The sequence below is a fragment of the Trichomonas vaginalis genome, chromosome III (genome assembly GCF_026262505.1).
Source record: "Trichomonas vaginalis G3 chromosome III, whole genome shotgun sequence".
NCBI classification, from domain to species: Eukaryota; Parabasalia; order Trichomonadida; family Trichomonadidae; genus Trichomonas; species Trichomonas vaginalis.
In genome coordinates this window covers 17,774,717-17,794,619 of record NC_067205.1, presented here as the reverse complement: position 1 = coordinate 17,794,619, position 19,903 = coordinate 17,774,717, and the positions used below count along the sequence as shown (strand labels likewise).

General features: G+C 30.6%; 10 protein-coding genes across 10 annotated transcripts, besides 2 other annotated features; 4 read left to right on the top strand and 6 right to left on the bottom strand.

The window, feature by feature from the left end:
* Nucleotides 1-66: 66 nt before the first annotated feature.
* On the bottom strand, nt 67-1,410 carry TVAGG3_0721090 (protein of unknown function, DUF4106 family; the record flags this gene model as incomplete). The annotated part of the gene is made up of 1 exon (XM_051244117.1): nt 67-1,410. One exon carries the CDS (start codon nt 1,408-1,410, stop codon nt 67-69), a length of 1,344 nt encoding a protein of 447 aa, XP_051090704.1.
* Nucleotides 1,411-3,538: 2,128 nt separating this feature from the next.
* Nucleotides 3,539-3,852: a mobile genetic element.
* Nucleotides 3,853-5,376: 1,524 nt separating this feature from the next.
* On the top strand, nt 5,377-6,634 carry TVAGG3_0721070 (uncharacterized protein; the record flags this gene model as incomplete). Its single annotated transcript, XM_001310525.1, has 1 exon — nt 5,555-6,634. One exon carries the CDS (start codon nt 5,555-5,557, stop codon nt 6,632-6,634), a length of 1,080 nt encoding a protein of 359 aa, XP_001310526.1.
* Nucleotides 6,635-6,743: 109 nt separating this feature from the next.
* Nucleotides 6,744-11,081: a mobile genetic element.
* TVAGG3_0721060 (uncharacterized protein) lies at nt 8,011-8,682 on the bottom strand (the record flags this gene model as incomplete). The annotated part of the gene is made up of 1 exon (XM_051244116.1): nt 8,011-8,682. The coding sequence occupies one exon, from the start codon at nt 8,680-8,682 to the stop codon at nt 8,011-8,013; it is 672 nt and encodes a 223-aa protein (XP_051090703.1).
* On the bottom strand, nt 8,932-9,615 carry TVAGG3_0721050 (uncharacterized protein; the record flags this gene model as incomplete). The annotated part of the gene is made up of 1 exon (XM_051244115.1): nt 8,932-9,615. The coding sequence occupies one exon, from the start codon at nt 9,613-9,615 to the stop codon at nt 8,932-8,934; it is 684 nt and encodes a 227-aa protein (XP_051090702.1).
* A 115-nt stretch (nt 11,082-11,196) lies between the features above and the next one.
* Nucleotides 11,197-12,146, bottom strand: TVAGG3_0721030 (uncharacterized protein; the record flags this gene model as incomplete). Its single annotated transcript, XM_051244114.1, has 1 exon — nt 11,197-12,146. A coding segment is annotated over one exon (950 nt), but the record flags the coding sequence as incomplete, so codon positions are not given.
* Nucleotides 12,147-12,215: 69 nt separating this feature from the next.
* TVAGG3_0721020 (uncharacterized protein) lies at nt 12,216-12,431 on the top strand (the record flags this gene model as incomplete). The annotated part of the gene is made up of 1 exon (XM_001310527.1): nt 12,216-12,431. One exon carries the CDS (start codon nt 12,216-12,218, stop codon nt 12,429-12,431), a length of 216 nt encoding a protein of 71 aa, XP_001310528.1.
* A 24-nt stretch (nt 12,432-12,455) lies between these two features.
* TVAGG3_0721010 (N-acetylmuramoyl-l-alanine amidase family) lies at nt 12,456-12,692 on the bottom strand (the record flags this gene model as incomplete). Its single annotated transcript, XM_001310528.1, has 1 exon — nt 12,456-12,692. The coding sequence occupies one exon, from the start codon at nt 12,690-12,692 to the stop codon at nt 12,456-12,458; it is 237 nt and encodes a 78-aa protein (XP_001310529.1).
* A 1,608-nt stretch (nt 12,693-14,300) lies between these two features.
* TVAGG3_0721000 (ATP-binding cassette sub-family B family) lies at nt 14,301-17,031 on the top strand (the record flags this gene model as incomplete). The annotated part of the gene is made up of 1 exon (XM_001310529.1): nt 14,301-16,127. The coding sequence occupies one exon, from the start codon at nt 14,301-14,303 to the stop codon at nt 16,125-16,127; it is 1,827 nt and encodes a 608-aa protein (XP_001310530.1).
* A 542-nt stretch (nt 17,032-17,573) lies between these two features.
* On the top strand, nt 17,574-18,137 carry TVAGG3_0720990 (RNA polymerase II transcription regulator recruiting protein; the record flags this gene model as incomplete). The annotated part of the gene is made up of 1 exon (XM_001310530.1): nt 17,574-18,137. The coding sequence occupies one exon, from the start codon at nt 17,574-17,576 to the stop codon at nt 18,135-18,137; it is 564 nt and encodes a 187-aa protein (XP_001310531.1).
* A 505-nt stretch (nt 18,138-18,642) lies between these two features.
* Nucleotides 18,643-19,206, bottom strand: TVAGG3_0720980 (RNA polymerase II transcription regulator recruiting protein; the record flags this gene model as incomplete). Its single annotated transcript, XM_001310531.1, has 1 exon — nt 18,643-19,206. The coding sequence occupies one exon, from the start codon at nt 19,204-19,206 to the stop codon at nt 18,643-18,645; it is 564 nt and encodes a 187-aa protein (XP_001310532.1).
* Between the last annotated feature and the right edge of the window lie 697 nt (nt 19,207-19,903).

Here is a 19,903-nt window from a genome sequence, read left to right as displayed (position 1 = left end):
TGAAGTTAGTTTCCAAAGGAGGGACTTGTTCGTTTCCTTCAGGCTCTTCTAGCTGTTGTTGCTGAACTATTTCTTCCATGTCTGGTTGTATCTGAACTTCTTCCTGTGGAGTTTCTTGTACCTCATCTGCTGGCATTTCATATATTCCGAGACCGTTTTTAACAAGTTCCTATTTAAGCCATCCGCATTCATAACCCTTTCTTCTTTCGTTCCGTCTCTATTTTTTACGCGTTTCATGAAGATAGTTGAATTATCATTTATCTCTGACACCAAATATCTCGGAGTAAATTCAGTCATGTCATTTGGATGATATGCTATTAAATCATATCCCTTAGCGAGCTTGTATTTTCCAGGTTTGAAATTATATCCCATTTGGTGCTGAACCATAAAGCTAAATAGGTTCGGGTCAGTATTTCCTTCCTTGAACTTTCTAATAGCTTCTTTATATCTGTCACTAAAGTCAAGAGTATCTGGGTAACCATAATTTTCCTTAAGCATTTTTAAGAATTCTTGGTTTCCTTGTTCTCTACTTCTTTTATGTCCTTGCTCTGTTTGTGGTTGTTGCTGTGCTGGTTGTGGAGGTGGTTGTGGTGCAGTGTTTTGAACTGTTGGTTGTGGTGCAGTGTTTTGAACTGTTGGTTGTGGTGCAGTGTTTTGAACTGTTGGTTTTGGTTGTTGTTGTGGTGCATGCCTGTGTCTGTGTCCATGTGACGATGTAAATGTTTTAGGTAGTCCTGGTGCAGGTGCTTCTCTTGGAGGGTTTGGTGGTATATAAGTTCCACTAGCTAGTATATAAGTTCCACCAGCTGGTATATAAGTTCCACCAGCTGGCACATATGTTCCATCTGCAGCATAATGTCCTACCTGACTTTTCGTTCTTAAGAAAGCATTTACTAGGTCTGTTTTGGTCTGTTGTAACTCTTTTTCTTGACTTTCCACAACAGTCGCTCTAACGGCGTCATAGGCACTTTGAACTGCCTGTCTCGTTGCTGCATCTGTTATTTTCGTCATATTTTGTGCTACTTCTCTTAACTCGTTGTCGAAACCTTCAGACTTCAGTTTCTTTCCAGATGAGAAGTCGTTCACTAGTTTCACCTTACTATGAAGAGCTTCGAAGGCGTTCTTAAAGTCAGCATTCATTAAAGCTTCATTTGAACTGTCTTCATCCGCTTGTATTTTTGTCCTTATTGACCCTATAAGTTGGGCTGCTTTAGCGTTGGCTTGGGCATCTAACCAGTCATTATTAGCTTTTATATATTCTGCGCTTTTCATTGCCTTTTGCATGGCTGCGTCGTTATTTTTACTTTCTTGTGCTAAGTTTTCATACTGTACGGTTTGGTTTTGCAACTGTAAAAGTTTTTCTGCCTTTACATTTGCTTCAACTTCTTTTTTATACTCATCGCTATCCATATATGTCTTCACGGCTTTTTGTTTTATCTCTTCATCTTTCAGTACTTTATATTGAGTAGTATGGTTTTTCAAATTTATAACATCTTGTTCCATTTTTGCTACTTCTGCTGCTTTTTCTGACACTTTTTTCGCATATTCCTCTGTACTTAGTTCTTTCAGTTGTTCTTCTTTTCTTTTTCTCTACGTTTAACTCATTGAGTTTCTTTGTGTGTCTGTCATATTCTAGTTTCTTTTCGTTTTCACTTATTTGCTTCTGTATGTCTATGTTTGACTTTTTGACATCTGTTATTTGATTTTTGAGTGAACTCAAATTCATTTGACTTTGAGGGTTATAGGCTGTTCCGTCTGCAGCTCCACCATAGCCTGCCATTTTCGCTAAAAGTGCCGCTCTTAAACCTCCACTCTGTGCACCAATAACTCGGTTTAAAAGCATAGGGTTGCTTGACATTTGTTGCAACATAGTGGGGTCATTCATCATTTGTTGTTGCAACTGTTGTTGTGGTGTCAGTTTTACTATTGGATGTTTCAATGCTCCCTTCCTCTTACGTATATTCTTACGTAGCTTACGTGGCATTTTAAGTGAAGTAAAAAACATTTACGATGAAGAAGTTTCGACAAAGCATTTACGATGAAATCATGAAAATTCAAGAGGTGAAAAATGAGGTGAGAAAACGGGTGACATCTCACCTCTTCACCTAAATTATATTTTTGGGTCATTTACGCTCATTACGATGAAATCATGACAAAACATTTACGATGAAGTCTTGACAAAACATTTACGAAGAAGTCTTGACAAAAAAATCAACGGCTGGTCGGCTGGGGTTCGGTCCTCCTCTTGGGTCTTGGGAAAAATTCTTAGGGCTAGAAGGCACGAAGTGCCTGGAAGCCCCACTTCCTTTTTTTTTTTTTTTTTTTTTTTTTTTTTTTTTTCAATCCCACCTCTCAATTTTCTCTCAATTGGGCAATGGGGATCCCATATAAAATGTATTGTAACAAAATTTTACATGCATAATATAGTACAATTAAACAACATTCTAAAAATATTAAATTCACATCATTTACTTGAAGATTTTATATTTTCAACAAAAATTAATACAATAATTACATTAAATTGAGGAGATTTATAATAATTATTATAAATTAAAATATTATTACTCATTAATTTGTTGAAATATTGCATTTTAGTGGTAAAAATTAAAATTTAAGTTTACATGGAGAAAAAAAATTTTTAAATTCCAAAAAAAAATTCAATTGGGATAACGATAGGGACAAAAATTTAGAATCCCCATATGCTTGGGATAAAATCACATGACTAATGAGATGCGTTCGTTTCAAAATCAATGTGTGATTTATGATTTCAAAAAATTTTCAACCAAAACCGATACCAAAAATTAATTTAGATAGTTTGTTGTAAGGATGTCAATTTGGAAGAAAAGTGAGAAAATTCCTAAAATGCTAAAAATGAATTTTCCAAATGTACTTTTTTATCTCATTTTTTTGATTTTGAAAAAAATTTGGAGAGAAGAACTCTTCGTTTTTGAATTTTGTCACGATGGTTTTAAAGTATATTAGACACATGTATTGATATTACTATTTTTGTATATTTTGAGAGAAAATCCCTAAAAAGTGAGAAAATCTGAGACGGTTTGAGAAAATATATAAACTATTGAAAATTTGAATTAAACTTCTAATTTGGAAAAAAGAAGTCTTGTTGCATGCTAAGTTCGGTCAACGATAGAAATTGAGTGTAAATTAATCGTCGAGGAAGTACGATTATGTAAAGTAAAAAATGTTGTGGGATTTTTAATATTATATATTATTTTATAATAAAATTTTTTGAGTCATTTTAAGAAGCACATATAATTTTTTGAATTTAAAAATTAAAGTAGTGTCAAACGAATTTATCACTTAATTTAATACTCAGATTTCTTAAAATTAATGAAAAAAAAGGTTTTCTGAGAACTTTTGAGAATGGTTTTCAAATTCCATTATTGAAAATATATAGGTATTGTATGAAATTCAAACTCTATATTTATTAAAATTCTAAATTTTTAATAAAATAACTTTTCAGAGGAATATGATTTTGAATGGTTGATTAATAAGTATAAAAATGTCTACGATTTTAAAGGAGGGAATTGTTCCGTATGAGGTATACATCATAACTATATACCTCATAAGGAACAATTCCCTCTTGATAGCTGGGAAACTTTCTCTGAATAACTTATCATTTGGAGAAAGTTTCCCAGCTATCTATTAGAAACTAAAGGCTGTGAGGCACTAATATATAATCAGTGCCTCATAGCCTTTAGTTTCTTATTAAAAACGAGAAAACTTGTTCGAAATGATAAACAATTTCGAACAAGTTTTCTCGTTTTAAGGAGGGAATTGTTCCTTATGAGGTATACATCATAACTATATACCTCATAAGGAACAATTCCCTCTTGATATCCTGGATATTTTTGAATATATTTTTTTAATTAAAGTTCTCAAAAGTATTATCAAAAGTGATTTTTTAAAAAATATCTCCAATTAATTAACTAATTAAAAGTATTATATTTTTAAAATTAAATAGTTTTTCAATTTTTTTGAAGGAATTGAGATACTTCCCACGACAATAAAATTGAGAGGTTTACATTATGACTGATCTTAGCATGCAACAGTCTCATCACACTTTTCAATGCTCCATTTTTAAAAACTGTTTAAAAATGGAGCTTATATTGAAATAGTGTAGAGACTAAAAATTACCACAGACTATTTCAGAGGAGTGAGTGGCAACTCAATCCTCTGAAAAGTCTGAGGTAATTTGCAAAATTTGGAAAGAAGAAAATTCAAAAATCGAGATTTAGACTCAGTATCAAATGGAGAACAAAATGTTTCTTCATATGAAGGAAAAAATTTTCTTGTGAAGAAATAGAGTTTTTAAAATTTTATTGTATGTAATGAAATAAACAAATATTAAAATTATTTTTTGATAACAAGAAAATTCCCAACAGAAAATATTTGAGACAAAGAAAAAAAGAAAATTGAAAAATATTACTCTCCTTTACATTTCATGAGATTTTCAATTTATTTTCATAAAATTGACAATTTTATACGTTTAGATGAAAATAAGTGATTTTGCTTGAAATAAAAATTATTGTTTGTTTACAGCTATCAAATAGATTTTTGCTATTTTGATTAAAATTTGTTAATCAAATTAATAATTTTTTTTCTAAATATCTTAAATATCTGGATCACTCACTGATACGATGAATTAAACGATAAAAATAATACAAACTCAACTAAGTTTCCTGTCTTTCAACCAAAAAATATTATGCAATTTAAATTAATTGTTTATTCAAAGATAAAACAAAGATAAAGTAATTATAATTATCATATACTTTATGAATAACTCTCTAATTGGATAAGATTTTCGTACAAATATTTTTATTAATATCGATAAGAATATGTTTACCTACTATCACCATATGTCGATAAACGAGAGTAGAGTGATTTTTATCATCGAAACTTTTTAAAAGCTGTAAGCAGGAAGTAATAATCTTGTTTTTTCTGAGTTAGTTGTAGAACTATTGATGCCCGAGTTATCATTGTGATGCAGAAGGATATCAATGTACTGACTGAAGGATATGAATTGAATTGAATTTTATTGAATTTCAATTTGATCAAAATTTGTTGAAATGATATGAATGTGTCAACTTCTGTATCATTCTCCTTCACTCCTTCCTTATTCTTTCGAGAACGAAGCTAGCTCAGCTTTCGCTGAGCGAATTGACACTTTTCATGCCCTAAACGTGCATACTCTCAAATTTATCGAAAAAATTAATACCACCTAAACTAGTATATTCTTATTTTAAATATGATATTATCCTTATATTCCACACTAAAATTCATTTAAATCAACTTTTAAAAAAGTTCGAATCCTGCGCGTCTCACTTTTTAAATTTTCCAAATGGAAAATTATATTCTCCTAAAGTGAAAACAATTTTCCAAATTGACTTCCTTACTGAACTGCATTATTATTATGATTTATAGTAAATGGAGTATTATTATTCCATTTTCCATTTTTTAATATCGTTAATATGATGCAAATTTTCGTCATACTTAGTGATGTGATCCAATTATTTCTTCTCAAAGTGAACCTGTAATGCTTCAATACTTAATTTTCTATAATGTGCTTGAAGATGATGATATTAAAGTTCCAAAAATCGCATGTTCCTCACAAAGTAATGGAAATTTAGGAGTTTTAAACTATTATGATCATGATGATCACTATGTTGGTAAAGTAACATCATACTATCGAAAAAGTAGTTCAAACAGTCATCATTGGCATTGGATTGCCGGCTCATTTTGCCCCAAAGTATCTGGATATTATGAAATTAAATCCAAAGCATGGCCCGCTATCTATACCAAGTTTGTCAATCAACACCAGAAAGATAGAGGTGATGAATGTACTGGTTGGAAAGAAAAATCGTTTAATCAATATCTTTATGCAAATAGATGTTATCCATATACAATTGCTGATGAAAATAACTGTGTGACTGATCGTATAGAAGGTTATCTTAATGGAACATTAATTGATAGTACATCTACTACGATTATGGACTGCTATACAGAAGATTGCTTGCCAGGATATTACACAGATACATGTAGTCAATATAATGATGCATACTGTAACGAACATGGCTCTCTTGAATACGGCAGAGAATCAGATGGCCTCGGATGCACTTGTAATAGTTTCTCTGATAATATCTTCTGTGAAGATACATCCCAATATGTATTTCCAGAAGGAAAGAGAGGTGTTGTTTATACATCTTATTATAATGATTCGACAACAGATTCTTATCAAGTTTATGAAGATTTCTCAATGAAAGAATTCTCAGAATCCTATTCAACAATAGAACTAAATTCAATTCTCTATGTTCCTCAAAATACAGATCTACAATTCCAGCTCAAATCTATTCCAAAAGCAGAACTATATATCGATGGTAATCTTGTTGTTGGATCACTTGATGACAGATTTGATTGCGAAGAAAAAGGTGAATCAGTTGTGACAACACCTAGGCAGTATTTCACAAGAGGAAATCACTATATTAAAATTAAATTACTTCCTGGATGCGCTATGTATAATCAATGTATTAGCTTGAAATGGAAATTCTATAGATGGTATAGAAATAATCCTTCAGATTTTCAAGATATACCGGCTAGATATCTAGGATTTAACTAAGAATCTATTTTCTGATTAAAAATTGTTTTAATAATTTCAATATGTTACTTTTTATCCGAGTTCGAAGTTTTGGATTTATAAGAAATGTTGGTTAATCAATTCCTACTAATGTGCCTTAAGTTGTTGTGGTTGCTGTTGTTTAATCATTTATTATGATTTAAAAATAAATATTTAATCCGTTATCTCATCAGCTATTTTTTCTATTTGAAATTGCCATAATATTTCATTCATAAATTCTAAATCACAATCAAATAGGTCAGTTATTCTAAATTTAATATTTGATAAATCTTTTGAATGAAGAATAAATGAATTCCCGGATAATTGAAACGGATATGATAAAGAAAATGTGTTTAAGTTGATGGATAAAATGTTTTGTATTGATGGGTAAGAGTTAGGGTCTAATGTTTGATGTGAAAATCTCATTGGGGTATTAACTTTATCACATTTGATTAAAATGAAATTGGAACCAGTGTCAGAATACAAAACATCCCCAACATCTTTTTCAAAATTTAATATTCCCAACAATGAACGAAGATGAGGAGTACAAAATTTAATTTTCAGCGGAAATTTAATAAGGTTATTTATTTCATCAAGTTCAAAAAGTTTATCGGGTTTTGATTTAAAATTTTCTTCATACCATACGATAAATGATTCATTTAAATAACTTAAAATCATGTTAATATCCCATTTCGTTATCACATTATTTATATACATATCATACGTTTTTTCAAGGTCATCTTTAATAAATGATATATAATCTGAAGGGTCTAAAAGAATGGGATTAAATTTACCACTCACAGAAACGAGAGTAACATTATAAATTCCGCTAACTGTTAAATTTAATTCACAGTTATTATTCGAAATAATATTGATAATTGACATTTTTATTACGATTAAAAATATGGTAAAGCGTTATTTTCCAGTGATAAATAAAACTAGAATAAGATTACCTCAAGAATTCATAAATTCAACGAATAAGAAATTCATTCATGTTATAAATTTTAGTGTTTTCAGAAAATATGAGTCAATGTCATATTCATCAACAGGTTATATTTCACTTCATTCAAATTTAGTTCAATCAAACCCATATAATGACCATTTCATAAGATTTTCAGATGGTATTAAAATGTAATTGATAGATTAAAATATGAACAGATTGACAATATCGAATTTTTGGAATTTTGGTTTAAATATCCCGATGGAAAAAAGATTGAAGTTAAAGATAAAGCAGATACTATAACAAAAACAATTACAATGACCGATCCAGATAGTGGGGAACAAAAAGAAATAAAACAAACGATAGAAACTGGTGAAAGGTCAATTATTATCGATTATGATTCAAAGGATTATTATTCGATAATGTTAATGCTTGAATATTAAATAGCCTTAACAAAGAATTTTTCAAGTGATATTTTATATTCATCAACTATTTTATTATAAATATCATTATATGTTAAATGAAGTTCAGTTGTTGTTCCGTTCTTTGATATCTTAATTGTGCTAATATCCTTTATAGGATTTATTTTTGCAACTGTTCCGCAGCATGAAAACTCATCATCTATGAAAAATTGAATCTTAACGTCTGAATCTTGAACATCACAAAGAATGGCGATAATGTGAATTAATGATTCATAAGGTAAAATAATTAAACCGGATTGGTCAATTAAATTTATTATTGAATCATAATTATTAATTATTATATCACGGTAAATTTTCATTAATTCAGAATTAATGTCTATTTTATATGGGTTCTCGATGTTTGATGAAAGAGGTGGGGAGTATGTTGGATAAGTGGGAATTTCAACAGGTTCTTTACCGGGTTCAGATAAAATGATTGGGTCTCCATTCTCATGGTTTTCTTCATTCTCCTCATTCTTCGGTAAGTCACGAGTTAATAAATTTGGTTGAGTTGCTGACCTTGTTAATTCGGGGCTAACATTAACTTTAACATTTTGAATAATTCGTGATTTATCATCATTTACGTTATAACCAACCGTAATCTCTGCTTTTGCGTTAGTGTTCTTTTGACTAGTGAAACGTCTTCTCATTTATAATCGAATAAAAAAAATATATTTAAACTTTTATTTTGCTGGAACTTTTGAATCTATTATTCCCTGTATTTGTTCATGAAGTTGATTTTTAGCATTTTCATCGAAATTAATAGACCGAATATATTCATTAATTGCATTCTTATAATCATCTGATTTCTCAAATTTTCTTTTATCTGATTCCTTAACTAAATCATAAGTTAAACCTCGTTGCTGATATAATGGTTTCTTAATTAAATCTTTGAATGCTTAAGATAAAGCACCTGATGCAATTCTTGCTACTATAATTGGTTGGAATTGCTGTTTAAGTTCATCTTTAACATTTGCGAAAACTGGATCGAATAAAGCAACTTTAAAGAATTTCTTAGCTGAAATTTCAGGTCTAATATTTGCATATTGACCATCAAACTGGTTAGAATATCGTGGTAATCCATCCGGTCCCTCTTCAATAGCATTTAATTCTTCATTGAAATAAGAATATGGATTATGACGGTATGAATTAATTGGACCATTTTCACCTTCTCCAATGTATTGTTTAACAGCTTTTCCATTTTCATCAAATTGCATAGGATAACGTTCATTATATGCTTTACGTTTAGGATAATCAGTTATAGTTAATTTATAACCATTTATGACTTTAATATTACCTTGACCATCAGTAATGAAAACTTCATTTATACCATCAGGTTTTCCATTTGGACCCGTAATGTCTGCTTCGTGTGCTTCCCAATTTGGACCATGACGTTTGGCATATGCTTGAGCTTCTGGTAATGTTAAAACGTTTCTCATTTGTTTAACATCTTTTTGAAGACCAGCAACAATATGAACTAATTCTTTCATTCCATCAGGAACTTTCATAGTTCTATTATATGTACCCTTTTTGTTTGTTCCTTGTTTTAATGGAACCTGTAGAAGATTTGCTATTTCTGTCATGTTTAATTATAAATAAAAAATAAAAATTAATTATAAAAAGTTAATCAAATTTAACACTTCCTTTATTTAAATCAACTATTATTTTCCCATGTTCACCTAATTGCTGATATTGTGTGTAAAGTTCATTAATGCTCATTGGTAGATTCACTTGATAAAGCATAACGTTCAACTGTTGACGACTAAACCCACTGAAAATGAAAAGGGTTGATAGATTTGATTTAATGTTTGTGCTTAATGCTTTGAAGTATTGAACAGCCATGAAGAATGAACACTGAATGTGTCGACATTGAGTTAATAACTGATTAAAATAGGATTTCTCATTTGTTATTAGTTTTGATTTCACTGCATCATCTAGAAAAATGAGTGAATGCAAAAATTCTCTATCAAAATTTGAAATAGAAAGTGTTTCAAATAATTCATCCTGTTGTTTATCAATAATTTTATCCTCTAATCCTTGCTTCTTGATTGTATTATATAATTCTTTATACATTAAAAAGTTTTTTAAATAATCTTCTGCTTCTTCTTGTGATAAATAAATAATTGGAATTTTGATTAAATGCTTTAAAGATTCAAATGTATCATCTGAAGGTGAACCTGAACGGTTGATATAAATTAACACATGTGAATAGGGGGAAGTGTTAGCAATAATGATAATTTTTTTAATATCGTTAATGTTTTACCCTTATTTTGTTTACCAATTGCTGCAGTGATTGAATTTAAGTAACATTCAGAATATGGAATTTTCATTAATTTTCCTTAGATAGAGCATTTCTATTATCACTCAATGCTTCATTAATCATATCATCTACGTATGTATTATATACTCCTGCTAATTCTTCATAAGTGGTGGATGAATTTAAATCCATTTAATCAAAAATAAATTTATAATTTTAAACATTTCTATTCATCAATATTTCATCATATGAACTTCTATACTGTGGTGGTGTACCTGTTGGATGATATTTCAAACCTTCGTCCGGTGTCCACGTCCAATATGTAGTCCTAGTAAACCAAACCTGAGGAGGATTTGTCACCTTTGAACAGTAAGTGTCATTTACACCCTGAATGATTGGATAAGCTTTCACTTGTACTGTAACTTGTGAGTTGAAAGTTTCTAATCCATCAAAGAATATACCCGCTCCATCACGTTGAACTGGAATAGTGCATAAGAATGAAGTTTGGTCTTTCCATGTTCTAGCTAATGGCGTGCCATTATCATCATTCAGTGGTCTAGTTAATGAGTCCTCGTATTCTTCTGTGCATTCATTCACTCCATCTAAATCAGAAGCTTGAAGCATGCGTGTAAAGAATATGTCGCCCACTGTGGTCATCGCTTGATCGGGGAAGTTTCTGGAATCTATAGTGACCTGAAGACCTCGAAGCATTGGATTTTCTAAAACCGTTCTTTGCATTGCATTCTTCGGAAATGTTAACACAACATCTGTAACATTATGAAGAGCATATGAGAAATCTGAGCTAATACCTTCAGGAGTGATGCAACCTCCATTTAGTGAACGAACGTCAATATGTTGAGCTGGAATCATGAATGGATCTTCCTTACTGAATAAACGTGGTATTGCTTTAACTGATTCTTCAATTAAACCGTATCCTGGTGTAATGCATTTATCCTCTAAAACTTCCATCTTTGTGCATGAAATAATAACGTCATCAACTGTTGCGTCAGCAGATGTAGCGGCTAAGCTTGTAATTAATTTGGCAGGAAGTCCGATTTGTTGGAATTTGCGATCATATTTATAAACATGATTCATAATCTTTTCATAATTTTCATCAGTTATCTTTTCATAAACGTAATTTTGTAAATCAGCAACTCTTAACGGATCAACCTGACAAAATACTAAAGTATCCCTGAAAACATAATATTTAAGAATGATATCACCAAATGATTTAGGATAATCATCGAACGCCTGAAATGCTAACAAATCATTTACCGGAATAATCATATCAAAAGTGACATCAACTTCTTTATTTGCGTTCTCGAAAACTTCTGAAGGGTCAATATATTTACCACATACTGAGTTATCATATTTTTGAACATTATTATATAACGAATGAACAAACTTTTTAACTTTCCTTTCTGATTTTGGTTTATATGTTGCAAATGCAAAAGATTCACGTGCGCAATCCATCTGAAGATAACCGGCATCACCTCTTTCAGTTTCTACTTCTAATTGTTTAAAGCTTTGATTTGATGATTTGTAACCAACGAATAAACGCATGCATTTAAACGCGGCATCACATGTGAAAGCTTTATTTGAAACTAGAGTTGCTTTAACTTTGCGTTTAATATATGTGTCACCTAATTGGTTCACATCATGAGCTGGATTTGTAATTCTTAAATGAGTTTGTTTATCATCAAAATATGGAGCATCAGAGTCATAGCATGAACTTTCAAGTTCTCTATAATATCTTCTACCGTCATTCTTTGCGAATATTTCATTTATCTTTTCGAATGAATGAAACACATTTCCATTAATCGGTTTAGTGTTTGGCACCAAATAGTTAGTCGTCATTTATTATTAAATAAAAAATCAAAATTAAAAGATGAAAATGAATTTTTAATTTTAATGAAATAATCAACTATGGCTGCAGGATTCTTTAAGAAACTGTGGGATAAAGTAAAAAGAGGAGCGCATAAAGTTTGGGAAACAATGAAGAAAGGAGCAAATTGGATATTTAAGAATAAAGAAGCAATTAGTGACGTTGCTGAATCAATAACACCAAAAGCCGCCCCAATAAGAGAAATATTAAATAAAGGAGAAAAAGTTTATCAAAGACTTCAACCGATACTAAGATAAAAATAATATTTATTTATTTTTCCACTATCTACCTCCTATTTTATTAAGTATTCCTTCAGCAATTCCACCAACTGCGTTACCTGCTTGTGCTCCCATCGCCGGATTACCTGCTTTAGTACCTAATACTCCACCTATGATAGTTCCTGCCGTTTTCGCTACTGGTGCTAAAAAGTTTGCTACAGGTTTAATAATCTTTTTATAAACCCAACCCGCAGCTTTCTTAATTCCATCCCATAATTTTTTAAAGAATCCTGCAGCCATTTCTGATTTAATATTAATTAAAAAATATATTTCATCACTTATATTCTAATTTTTATTTAATGATAAATGAAACCGATTTTAAAAATAAATGAAACAGAGAAGGAAGAAATAAATGAAAGTGAAAATGTTCAAAAAATAAATGTTGTTAAACCAATTACTGAAATAAAAATTTTTTCATCTGTTGAAGAATTTAATGACTATTATGCTAATAATAAAAAATTATTTGAAGAATTGACAACATGTAAATTGAATAAAATGTTTAAAGTTGATGGATTCAAAATTTCAAAAATAAAAGGGGTGGTTAGTTTGAAATCTATTCCTCAATCAAGAATCACCTCATTAATGAAAATTGATGATTTAACAAAAAGAATAGAAGAGATTGAAGAAAGAATGAATCAAATAATTGATTTCATAAATTCAAATAATCATTAGTTTCTTAAAGTTCAATGTTGAACTCATCAAATTCTTTTTAAAGTTTATTTTTCATTCATGAAAATAATTATTTTCAATTTCTTCTTCTCGTTTATGAGGTCTTTGATTATGACTCCATTGATTCCATGAAATTAAATATTCTTTATCATTATATTTATACCTCATTAGCTTATTTTGGCTTTCATATTCATTTAATAATTCACAATCTTCATTTTTAAATTGAAGTTTAATCCATTCAGGATTTAAACAATGTTTAATTAATCGCGGAATATCTGACATCATCTATATATAGCTTCTTTTATAAAAGATAAAATATATTATTTTAAAATTAATGTTAATTTTTTTAATGCGTTTATTTCATTATGTTTGGGCTGAGTGTAAATGTCTTACAATTTTGAAAATTTTTTAAATCTTGATTTATTCAAAAACGTAAGAATAAAAACCGTAAGAATCATACATTTTTTACTTCATATGTTAAAAAAAATGATACAAAATCGCTCGATATTGTATGAATTCTTACGTTTACAAAAAAAGTCACACAACCCTTCCACATATACTACTTAAAATAAAAATCTTAACTTATATCTTAATCACTTAATTCTAATGAATAAGATGTGTTTAGAACGTATTTAGAGATTTATTTTATTAGAACAATTAACGTAGGCGGAAAATAAGCTTATCCCAATCTTTCCCACAATTTTGAGAGCTTCTGACGCGGTTTTGCCGTCATTTGCCTTTGCCAGGCAGATTGAGATTTGTTATAGCTTATTATTCCATAGAGGGCTCATGACAAAAAAAATATATCTCGGATATCGATTTGTTATTGTACATATAACATATTTTTCGAGTTAATTTTCATTAATTTTGGGTTTTGTTATCTTTCACATTTTTTCCCTTTTTACCCATATTGTCTCAATAATCAATGATCGTTTAATTCGTTGAGGTATTGAGACAGATCTTTAACTTAAAGATTCGTAACATCTAATATGTGTCCTTACTCATTTCATCAAGAGTAATATCATTTCTAAAGAATTTGATTTTGAAAAATTGTAAAAATGACTATTATTTGATATCGGCATCAAAAACAATTCAAGATATAATAAATGCCACAAAGTATATAATAAAAACACATTTTATTTCTCCAAATTTTTATTCAAAATTTTCTTTTCAAAATCAATGGGAGAAAAGGATGATACAAATCAAGCATTATTGCTTCAAGATAACCCAGAAGAAGTGAAAGAGATTGTTGAGGAAATCACGCAAAAGAAATCGAAATATCAAAAGATTCCTTTTCTTCATAAAATGTATTGGTTTTTTTATAGAAAACCGAAGTATTTTTTGGTTTTTATTCCATCATTTGTTGTAGGATATACAGCTATTCAGTCAAATTTATACGCCGGTAAAATCATTGATTCGTTATTAACAGATGATCCAATTCCTTTGATCAAGAAGTATTCATTATACATGTTTATTATGGCTATCACTAATTCAATATTAAATCTCGTTAATAATACATTTTGGAATCAAATTGGTTCGATTATTAACTGCAAAGTTAAACGAGTTATATTTAAAAAGTACATGCAAAGTGATGTTACTTATTTTGACAAAACATCTATTGGAGATTCTTTAAATTTACTAAATGAGGATGCTGGGCAAGTTTCTTCTGTCTTTAATTTCTCGAAATACACGCAATTGCGAAACATAGGTCAATTGATATCATCTATAATTGTCGGATTTACAATTAGTGCACCAATTACTTGTTTTTCATTATTTATTACACTTTTTAACGCCGTAATACTTCGAGCAATCAAAAACTACGCTGTTAGCAATATGAGAGCTAAATCAAAGGTAAATGCTAAAGCTTTAACAGTAGCTCTTGAATCAATGTCAAATCCAAGAGTAATTTATTCATATAACCAAGAGAAAAACGAGTACGAGAAATACTACAACATTGTCAGCCGTTCCTGCCATTTAGAAAGAGTTTCTCATGGAATATTTTCTTTATCATTCCGAGGTGGTCATATGTTGAACCAAGGAACATGGTCGGTCGTTCTATCGTTTGACGGATTTTTAATTTTACGCAATAAAATCTCTGCTGGAGATTTATTTGCGATTTTACGAATTGTCAATTTGTTTTCTTTCCTTCTAGGCATGCTTTTAGCAACTGCCAATCGTGAAGCAAGAAGTATTGAAGCTGCCGATCGTATTTTTGAGTTACTTGAAAATAATGAATCTGTAGATTTGACAAGTGGCTACGAACCATCGGAATTGAAAGGAAATATTGAGTTTAGAAATGTTTGGTTCAAGTATCCAACAAGAGATCAGTGGGTATTGAAGAATGTTTCATTCAAAATCAAAACAGGAGACATCGTTGCATTTGTTGGTCACAGTGGATGTGGTAAGAGTACTATTGTTCAGTTGTTATTACGATTTTACGATGTTAATGAAGGCAGTATTTTCATTGATGATGTCAATATCAAAGAATACTCAGCATCATTCCTTCACAGGAACATCGGTGTTGTTCAACAAGACAGCAGTTTGTTTACACTTAGTGTTCGTGACAACATTCTTTATGGGAAACCAGACAGCAGCAAGGAAGAAGTCGAGAAAGCAGCTAAGATTGCATTTGCACACAACTTCATCATGAAACTTCCACAACAATACGACTCTAAAGTTGGTGAGAAAGGCACAACACTTAGTGGTGGACAACGTCAACGAATTGCTATTGCACGTGCAGTTCTTAAGAATCCATCAGTTCTCATCACAGACGAAGCAACAGCAGCACTCGACTCAGTTAGTGAGAAGAAAGTTGAGAAAGCACTTCGTGCAGTTATGTCCGAACGAACATCAATCATCATTGCACACCGCCTTGGTACTATCCGATGTGCATCACACATCTTTGTTTTTGATGATGGTGAACTTGTTGAAGAAGGCAGTCACGACGAACTTATTTCCAAACGCGGAATTTACTATGAACTTGTAAAGATACAATTAAATGCATAAGTTCGCCTCAAAATCAATAACTGTTTATATATAATTTGAAATTAATATAATTAACTTCACTTAGATTCATCCATTTATGATGGCCATGTATATAATATGACTATTATATTTTACCTAATTTTATTTCAAAATTTACACTTTTCCGATGTTTTGTCAGGGGCGCGAAGCGACCCAAAAATGTCGGAAAAGTGTAATTCTCAGGTATATGATTATTTTTGCTTTTAATGCCGAACAGCATTTGAATCAAAAATAATCGTATGTCTGAGAATTTTGAATTTTAATATTTTGATTTTGTTAATTAAGGCATTTTAAATCATAACAATTGTTTAATTCATGACTGGGTACCCTAACTGATATTCTTGATGCTGAACACTTTTGGCGATTAATTTGAATTGTAACTTACGGTGACAACCTTACTTTTCAAAATTTTTGTTTATCTATCTCTTGAATGGTGTAGATATTGTTTCATGCTATTGGAAGATAAGCATTAATTCGCTACATACCATTTTTACCTATGGAAACCATCACAATTCATTGTTTCAGCATATTTAATCAATTGCCGAATTAAATTCTTCAAAGAATGAATTTAAGTGAATTTCCTGACCAAATTCTAGTATAGATGTAAAAATACAGCTTCATATTTAATTTGTACAGTTTATTGCAAATATTAAAAATTTTAAAACGAGATTGTAGCTTCCAGAGAAACCGAATCAACTGTATTGGAAAATAGTAAAATGGGATCAAGCATCAAATTTTTTAGGAAATAAAATTTACGCAACAATTTTGAAATAAAATAATACAAAAAATGAAAAACATCCATTTAATATCTAACATCAATTACGCTTGAAAATAAATTTAATAAACGATGTGAAATATTTAATAAATTGAATTAATTAATAAAAAAAAATATCGCAAATATAAAGTTATGAAATAAATAGTATTTAAAATGCATGAATATAAATATTTAAGAAGAATAATAGAAATTTTGAAATTTGTAACGTTGAAAACTTAATAATAATTGAAATATCCTATTCGAACTTGAAGAATATTAAATCATTACCGAAACAGTGTCATGTAAATTTAGAAGTTTTTGAATGCCCGTAGAGGGGGTTAATTTACAATTATTTTTGAGTGTCAAAATTTTTGAAAGAACTCTAAATTATCGGAGTTGATTTGAGACCTTTTGAAAATAAACAATCTGAGTTGTATAGTTGATCATTAATTAGTGAAAATGCGATCTGAACGATAGAGTGTAAAAACTTCCTTTTCAAATTAAATTTAGCTGTCTCCTGATAAATGTTTTATATAAGCGAATATGACTAATTCGGATAATTAATTCATGTTTTGATCACTCATAGAATTGTTCGATTTTTTGATAGGATCACTGCTCTGAAAAAATCGAGACATTTGATAGCATTGATAAACAATCATTTTTCGAAATAGCAGATGAGTATCAAGTGCGACGACTACAAGAAGACTCCAGTCCTCTACAGGAAGCGTTTTACAGCCGAGGAAGATGAACTTCTCCGCAAGCTTGCTAAAGACAACACTAACAAGACGTGGCGCGACATTGCAAAGCACCTCCCAGGAAGGAGTGCCACACAGTGCAGAGACAGATACAACCAATACCTCTTCCCGAGTGTTGTTTCCAAGCCATGGAGTGACGAAGAAGACAGAATCATTGTCGAGAAGTACAAACAATATGGTCCACACTGGTCGAAGATCTCAGAGTTTCTTCCAGGCCGCAGCGGAAGCAACATCAAGAACAGATGGAATGGTGCATTATCACGTTTCCATGGTATCCCACACAAGAAGTCGAAGCTTGAGCGTAGACAGCCACGCAATATCTTAAATGCGCTTGCACAATCAGAAACAGCAATTGTTTCTCCATCTTCTGATGAAAGCTCAAGTGATGCTCAAGACATTTTTGACCAACTTACAGAAGGTCTCATCCAACAGGAATACGATACATTTGATCTCTTCAACAGCTGGGAAGATATCACAATGTAGAATTGTTTGTATTATTTGTTCTTTATATTATGTAAATTATTTCTATCTTAATTTATCTGAATTTCGGTTTCGCTACATTAATGACTGCTTATATCAGTATATATTTTATACCCAAAATCAATACTTTTCCGTTAATTTAAATACTCTTAATTTTTGTTTTATTATTGCTTCGTAAGTTAGGATTATTCATATTCTGATAAGGTAGATTTTGTTCATAATTGAAAAATCCAAATTAATCATATATTTTATTATAATCAATATTGATCTTAATAAAATTCATTACCAATAGTGCCCCATTAATGGGTAACTTATGAGAAGATATTGTAGTTGCGTAATTATCAAATTTAATTAAAATTAATATTTCTCAAAATTAGAGATCTATATGTATATATTTATATATGAAATGAAGAACTAAACTTAATAAGAATCTTTGGAAGTAGGAAATTCAGATAAATTAAGATAGAAATAATTTACATAATATAAAGAACAAATAATACAAACAATTCTACATTGTGATATCTTCCCAGCTGTTGAAGAGATCAAATGTATCGTATTCCTGTTGGATGAGACCTTCTGTAAGTTGGTCAAAAATGTCTTGAGCATCACTTGAGCTTTCATCAGAAGATGGAGAAACAATTGCTGTTTCTGATTGTGCAAGCGCATTTAAGATATTGCGTGGCTGTCTACGCTCAAGCTTCGACTTCTTGTGTGGGATACCATGGAAACGTGATAATGCACCATTCCATCTGTTCTTGATGTTGCTTCCGCTGCGGCCTGGAAGAAACTCTGAGATCTTCGACCAGTGTGGACCATATTGTTTGTACTTCTCGACAATGATTCTGTCTTCTTCGTCACTCCATGGCTTGGAAACAACACTCGGGAAGAGGTATTGGTTGTATCTGTCTCTGCACTGTGTGGCACTCCTTCCTGGGAGGTGCTTTGCAATGTCGCGCCACGTCTTGTTAGTGTTGTCTTTAGCAAGCTTGCGGAGAAGTTCATCTTCCTCGGCTGTAAAACGCTTCCTGTAGAGGACTGGAGTCTTCTTGTAGTCGTCGCACTTGATACTCATCTGCTATTTCGAAAAATGATTGTTTATCAATGCTATCAAATGTCTCGATTTTTTCAGAGCAGTGATCCTATCAAAAAATCGAACAATTCTATGAGTGATCAAAAACATGAATCAATTCAGAGCTCAAAATTTACACCAAAATAATCAAATAATTGTAATATTTAGGTATAATACAGCTAGTATTCTTCACCGTCAAAATTCAGAGCCCGATAATTCATATTAAAAACTTTACATTTTCACAATTTCTTTTTATCGATGGCAAATCATTCTCAAATACGCCCATCTGACGGCCAGAATTTTAACAGTCTTTATCATCCTTTGAGTAATTTTGATAGTACATCAATATAAATCATGATTTTAATTTTCATTGATTATTTGTAAAACTTTCAAAAAATTGTTACATTCCTGTGATTATTTATGCTTATTCTAAATTCCTTTATTATTCATATCAATACAGTAGGTCCACACCTTACATTATCATTAACCAAAAAGCAAATATTATTAAGATTAATTCCAAATTACAAATTGAAAATTAAATATCATCAAATGCAATAAAATGTACATTAATCATGTTACATACCGAACTAGATTCATTCAATAACACAAATAATATGTATTTGAGTGAAATTTTTTAATCACAGTTATTCCATAGTCATTCTTATTCGACTAATGATCTCATATGGAGAAAAATCTTCTC